Here is a 6,961-nt window from a genome sequence, read left to right on the forward strand (position 1 = left end):
TTTGCGCACGTGGCTGCCTAGTTGCGGGGGTTCCAAGTCTGTTGGGGTCTGTTGTCAAGGAAGTGACCTCATTTCCTGCAGTGCCCTTACCTGAGTGCCCCCCTCAGATACCACCCATGCAAACAGTCCTCTGGCCATGGCCTTGCTCACCCCCCTTCTCCATGCGACGTCGTAGGCGTACCCAGGAACACCAACACACCCGTCTCACAGGCTCCCTAGAGGGTCTGGGTGCGGCCGAGGTCCCAGCTTTGAGACTGACGCAGAAACAAGTCCTCTTCCTTACCTCTTCTGGATCCTGCATAAGCCGTTGTGTCTCTCAGGGCCTGTCGGCCTCCTGTCTGCACACTGGGGAGGACCGGAGCGTGGACTTGCTAGACATGTCCTCTGGCGTGTGTCCTACCTTAGAGGACGATACCTCTCAAACTGCAGGCGGGTGTCACTTGCAGGCAATGCCTCCCACCTCGTGTTTCTTCCTCTTGCCACTTGCCCTGTGTCTGCTTCTCTTCGGATCCCACCCTAGAGTCCATCCCTGCATCCAAGGTCAATGTGTGTGTGTGTGTGTGTGTGTGTGTGTTTGTGTGTGTGTGCATGCGCGTGTGTGTGTGTGTTTGTGTGCGTCCGCGTGTTGTGTGCTCAGGGTGTGGAGGCCAAGAAGAAAACAGCTCCCACAAAAGGGAGGGATTGGCAAGAGCTTCTCAAGGTCTCATGGTTCCTAATTTCAGAAGCCAAGCCTCCGCGTGGGGTCCCAGTCTTGCCCTAGAAGGTCAGAACACACACTTACCCATTGGACTCACCCTGTCGAGGGCCATTCCCTACCCCTCTAGGGGCCTCAGTTTCCCAATGTTCCAGTGAGAGATTCAATTCAGGACTGCATAGGCCTGAGCTCAGCAGAAAAGTGGCCGCCACTGCCTCCACCGTGGGTGTGATGTGGGAAGGGCTACAATCCAGGGTGCCCCGGACCTGGGCTCCTCCTCAAACAAGAACTGACCAAACGCCCGTGTACACTGCCGAATACTCCCCCTCACCCCCATGCCATCTCCAGATCTGTATGCACTTCCACCAACACAGCCTTCTCCAGAGGCCCCTGGGAATGCCTGTGTGCAGCCAGAGCCCCAGCCTTGAGGACGCAGAGCTGGCTTCCTCCCTGGCTCCGCCTTCTTCCTCATCTGGGATTCTGGGCAAGGCATTGAAGTTCTGGGGTCTTCTCCTTCTCCCGTCACTGGCCACCTGGGATCAGGACTTCCTGGTCTAGACCTCCTGCTGTAATCCCCTCCTCTTGAGTGTGGACTGACTGGAGCGATTCCACAGAGGACGGCAAAGCGATGCCGTGTCACTACTGAGATTTGGATGTGGTCAGTGGTCCCTGAGAACGCGCAAGGGGATAGGTGTGACTACTCACAGCCCACTGTGGGGCATCAGGTACCAGGAAGGAACAGCCCCAGGCTCCTTCCCGCACCACACCCTCACACACCCACACACCCACACCGCCCTCACACACAAACACACACACACTCACACACACACACACACACGCCCCCGCACCAGAGCTCAATGAAGAGCTCTGAAAAGCTGGCCACCCCTTGTTCTGAGCAGTTGTTTCTTGGTAGAACGAGGGCATCGTTTCTTATGACTCACCTTTAAGTCCTTCTTTTACCAAATTAACATTAATTATCTATCTCAAACGTTAAAACTTTGGGGAATATATTTTACTCCACGATACGCTTCTTATAAACGCCAGTGTTTCATATGCGATGAGAATATTTTTGAAATTTGCACATTTTGAAAACGTTACCAGGGCCCATCCAGGAAAGCGAAAGATTTGAAAGGGGTCTCCCTGGCCCCGACATTTCCCTCGCTGTTTCCAGCTCTGGTGTCACACCTCCAATGGGTCCCCATCCCCAGGAAGTGAAAAGAGGGAATAGCGGGGCATCCTCTTTGAGACAGAATCTTTGATCTCCGGGGGATTTTTCTTCTTAATGAAAACCGCTATCTCAATTTCAAACATCCGGAGTCACTCACCTCAGACCAGACCCAGCCAGGCACAGGAGGCCACCTCTGGAAGGCTGGCACTTCCATGCAAACTCCGGAGGAGGGAAACGCACGAAGTCCGACAGAAGGAAACTCAGTGGCTACCAGGGACTTGCGGTGGGAGGAAGGGAGACTGACTGCTTCCCAGGGACAGGGTTTCTCTTGGACAAAAATGGGCGGGTACTAGATGCGGATGACGTTGGTGTGACGTTGTGAGTCTGCTTCACGCCACTTCAGCGAACAATTGAAAAGAACCCAAGAACTAAACTTTATTGAACTGACGAGATAAAATACAGGGAAAGGTTAAGTAAAGAAAAACCAACAACAAATCTTTAAAACCCACGCCATGGCTAGGGGAAGGCGAGGATTCTCTGGGGCTGCAGCTCAGGAGCTGAGGGTAGTGGCTGGGATGCTGCCAGTGCTTGCTGAAGGTCTTGAGCCGGCTGTGGCTCGCAAGATGCCTGTGCGGCTCTGAGCTGGGCTGGGCCCGAGAGGGAGAGACGGTGCCGGATCTTCAGGGTCCTCCGCGTCTTTCGGTGGAGCTGCAGCTGGAGATGGAAGAAGAGAAAACGCCACCAACATGACTGCCCGCCCAAGTCATTCCAAAGAAAGGGACCCTCTGCCGCCAATCCAGCAGTCTCAGTCCAAGCACCACGTCCCCGAAAGTCTTCCCAGACTCGAGTCCCTGGCAAGAGTGATCTGAGCCCGCCCCTTGCTCCCAGCCGAACCCCAGCCTCTGGACACTCTGCTCCGGGGGGCGCAGCGCCATCCCCTCTGCACACGCCCACGTCACACACCCGAGTCCTCCTCACCCTCAGTCTTGGCATCAGTGTGCTCAGGCTGCTCCAGCCGGGAAAGAAGAACGCGGGCGCGGTGCTCCAGCTCCGAGCCGGGCATATTGAGACCGATGTAGGCCAAGAGCAGTTCCAGGCTGGGAACATCTGGGGGCTGGATAAAATCCTCAGGGTACCATCGGAGCCAGGCGCCCAGAATGAAGGAGATGGCCCTGAGGACGGACAGGTGGGCAGCAGAGTCAGAGAAGGGTCCTTTCCTTGCACGCTGGCCTCCCGGGCATCCCTGTGCGGGCCTGGGCTCCTGGGCCTCCCGCTCCTGGCTGTCCAGGGGCCAGTCCTACTTGGCGGCCACCTCCAATCTGGCAGTCTTGGCAGAGCTAGGCCAGGGCACCAAGGAGGGGCTAGGAAAACGCCTTTGGAAGGGGGAGCCCTGTGCCGTGGTGGCGTCACCTCTCCTAGGCCTCAGGGAAGCCTGACACACTGCTTGGAGCATCTCTCCGCCCACTGCCCACTGGAACGTCAGCTGCGTGAGGGCAGCGAGCGGTGCAGTCTCCTCTTTTCATTGCCCTCCCTGGCACACAGGAGGTGCTCCCAGAACATCTGACCAGTGAGGGAAGAACGGACATTGTCTCCCGCCCATGCTTCCCAGGGCCCTCCTCTTGCCTCCAACTTTCCCTCCTGGGCCAAGTGCTGCCTGATTCACCAGGTGTCCCATGAGGGTCATGCTCCCCTGCCCCGTATCTCGACCAGGGAGGGGCTTATGTGGCCCCGGAGCACTCCCTGAGCCCCCTGAGCAGGAGCTGAGCACCCGCTGGGGAGCTTCTAGCAGATGAGTGAGCGGGACGCTGCAGGCAACTGCCCTCCAAGTGTGGACGCTGGGCGCCCTCCTGGGGATTCCAAAGCCCACTCACTTTTTGAGTTGGTCTAGGGGTCCGCCGTCCTCATCGCCATAGGCAAGGACACAACCGTATCTAGAAGACACAGGAGGACGTCGCATGGACTGGACTGTGGATCAGGCCTGCGTGAGAAGCCTAGCGGCGCTGTCTCACTCCCAAGGAGAATGGAGCCCTGGAGGGCATGGCTGTCGCCTGCTCTGCGCACGGGATTCTGGTCAGTGCCTAGAAAACTTTCTGCACCTAGTGGGGACCTCTGTGTGTGCGTGATGAAGGAAGGAGCTCCAACCGGCCCCTCACTCCTGCTTGAGTGGGTCGGGGGCCTCGGCTCAGCCCAGGGATCGCTGCTCTGGCTTCACCCAGGTCAGAGACCTAGAAGAGCTCTGCCATCTCCTTTTCCAAAGGGAAGACAACAACTCAGTGAAGGCCACGGGCACGCTGAGGGACGAGGCGGAGGCTTCGCCTTAGGCAAGAGGAATATCCTCAATGAGCACAACCACAGCCCCTCCGCTCCAGTCGACCCTCCCAGAGGGTTAGGCTTCTCGAGAAGCCTTTGCAGGCAGCACCTGCCTGAGTCCCTACAATCTCCCCTGGAGGCTGATCCTCTCTTCAGCCCGCCTTGCAAGGAGCAAACCGAGGCTCGGGGAGGTGCCGTGACATCCCCAGCCTCACAGCTAGTAGGTGGCTGAATGCCCACAGTGCTGCGGAGGGGCACGGCACGCACCTTTGAAACAGAAGCTCCAGCACCTGTCGTGTGGTGGCAAAACCTCTATACGTGCACAGGAAGCTGTGGACGTAGGCGGTGTCGCCCTCCAGGAAGGCGGGCACCAGGTGCTCCACTCGCTTCTGCCGCCTTCCAGCCTGGACGGTCCACACCAGGCGGGACGCTTTGCTCTTCGCTGGGGATGGATTTTCAGCCTGGGGTCAGACAGAGGGGCCGCTTGCCATCAGAGGCCGCACCGCGGGCCCCAGGAGTGCCGGGGACTGGAGGTCGCACCGAATGCCCAAGCCCGCGGTGACTTGTGGCCGGAAGTGGGCATCATTGCCCAGGGCAGGGAAGAATTCTCGGGATTCCAAGTAGGATGTGAGGTGGAGAAGGATTAAACCTCTTGGTCTCCTAGGTCTTTGTGCTGGCAGAGGAGTGACAGCCCCTCCCTGGATGAAGAGCATCAACCCTGGGGTGGCTGACCAACTGCCCATTCGAGACAGGAGAACACAGAGGCTTTTTGTGGGCTGGGAGGGATGAGGACGGGAGGACAGGCAGGGTGATCAGGGCGGTGCTGTGGAAATGGCAACAGAAGGTGCGGGTTCAGTGAAGGGCTGAGTCACTGGGCTAATGGGTCTCCCTTCTGGAAAGTTGGGCAGCCTGCTGAGGCCCGACGCCCTGACCTCGAGAGGCCACGTGGACGTGTTCCTCTGGACAGCAAAGGCAGAGGACCAGAAAGAACCCTGTGAGCCCCATGTCCTGTTGGGCAAAAAGCATGCCTATCCATCAGGATGCTGCGTCCGACTGGGAGAAGGTGGGGAAGGATTGCCAGGCCACATGGACACGTGAGGATGGGAGTTCAAACAGGAAAATCTCTACAGAACGCAAAAGGACTCTTGAACGCCCGTGAGCTGATGGGCTAGAAATGTCTCTGCTCTGCTACACCTCTGTGGACAGGGCCGTCTCCTCTGGCCAAGACGGGGGCTGGGCCCGCAGGGCAAGGTCGGGGGAAGAGATGGGGATTCAGATTCCTTTGGGAGCAGGGCTCCAGGCAGGAGCCCCGGGGCTGTCTCAGGGCCTTCGAAGACCTGGGGTCCTCAGTGCTGTCTTGGGGCCCTGGGGCTTGGGTCTCCCCAGCACCTGCACTCACCCTGAGCCGGCCCTGGCCTCGCTTGGCAGCGTGGGGCACCTTCCCTTCCTGCAGGGTGGTGGAGTCGAGGGCGTCGTGGCTCAGCTGCTGGCCCGTCTCATGAGTGACACTCTGGAAAGACAGTGCCCGGCAGCCAGGCGGCAAGCCTCAGAGACCCGACTGGCTGTCTTTGCTGGCTCTCACACCTCTGTGACTCTCTCCACTCTGGACACACATGCCCCGCCCCACGTTCCACACAGACCTCCACCGAGGAGGGAAACACACGGCAGCCTGAGGGCCTGGAATGAGGAGGCAGCTTAGGGGTCCCCTTTCAGTCCTGCCAGCCCTGTCCTGGCTTGGGAACGTGACGGGAAAAGCAGGTTATTGCCAGCCCACCAACCTTCTGCGGCCAAGGGCAGATCCTGCCCACACGTCCCTCTGGCCCCCACACTCACGAGGACGGGATGAGGGCTGCCCTGGGAGGGCTCGGGGAGCTGGTCTGGCCTCGATTGGGCTGCTCTAGGCTTCCTCATGTTACCTGAGAGGACCTCCTGCCAAAGGTCCAGCGGTGGGGGGCGTGGGAGCTGAGCCAGCGTCCACAACGTCTCCAAAGGTTCTCCCTGCGGGCTTTCTGGGAACCAGAGCCCTGGTCAGGCGGGAGAAAGCAGGAGAACATGTTTCTCTATCAAGAGTCTCCAGCCAAGTGAGCTGGCTTTGCGCACGTGGCTGCCTAGTTGCGGGGGTTCCAAGTCTGTTGGGGTCTGTTGTCAAGGAAGTGACCTCATTTCCTGCAGTGCCCTTACCTGAGTGCCCCCCTCAGATACCACCCATGCAAACAGTCCTCTGGCCATGGCCTTGCTCACCCCCCTTCTCCATGCGACGTCGTAGGCGTACCCAGGAAGACCAACACACCCGTCTCACAGGCTCCCTGGAGGGTCTGGGTGCGGCCGAGGTCCCAGCTTTGAGACTGACGCAGAAACAAGTCCTCTGCCTTACCTCTTCTGGATCCTGCATAAGCCGTTGTGTCTCTCAGGGCCTGTCGGCCTCCTGTCTGCACACTGGGGAGGACCCGAGCGTGCACTTGCTAGACATGTCCTCTGGCGTGTGTCCTACCTTAGAGGACGATACCTCTCAAACTGCAGGCGGGTGTCACTTGCAGGCAATGCCTCCCACCTCGTGTTTCTTCCTCTTGCCACTTGCCCTGTGTCTGCTTCTCTTCGGATCCCACCCTAGAGTCCATCCTTGCATCCAAGGTCAATGTGTGTGTGTGTGTGTGTGTGTGTGTGTGTGCGTGCATGCGCGTGTGTGTGTGTGTTTGTGTGCGTCCGCGTGTTGTGTGCTCAGGTTGTGGAGGCCAAGAAGAAAACAGCTCCCACAAAAGGGAGGGATTGGCAAGAGCTTCTCAAGGTCT

At 58.7% G+C, this 6,961-nt stretch overlaps 1 protein-coding gene across 1 annotated transcript; it reads right to left on the minus strand.

Annotated features, from left to right (window-relative positions):
• Positions 1 to 2,272: 2,272 nt before the first annotated feature.
• Positions 2,273 to 6,297, minus strand: LOC138918885 (ral guanine nucleotide dissociation stimulator-like). Its single transcript, XM_070242458.1, has 6 exons — positions 6,089 to 6,297; positions 5,572 to 5,682; positions 4,440 to 4,633; positions 3,734 to 3,793; positions 2,841 to 3,034; positions 2,273 to 2,576 (listed from the first exon to the last, which is right to left on the minus strand). The coding sequence occupies exons 1-6, from the start codon at positions 6,224 to 6,226 to the stop codon at positions 2,413 to 2,415; spliced, it is 861 nt and encodes a 286-aa protein (XP_070098559.1). The 5' UTR covers positions 6,227 to 6,297; the 3' UTR covers positions 2,273 to 2,412.
• Between the last annotated feature and the right edge of the window lie 664 nt (positions 6,298 to 6,961).

This window comes from Equus caballus, chromosome 19 (genome assembly GCF_041296265.1).
Source record: "Equus caballus isolate H_3958 breed thoroughbred chromosome 19, TB-T2T, whole genome shotgun sequence".
Lineage (NCBI taxonomy): Eukaryota > Metazoa > Chordata > Mammalia > Perissodactyla > Equidae > Equus > Equus caballus.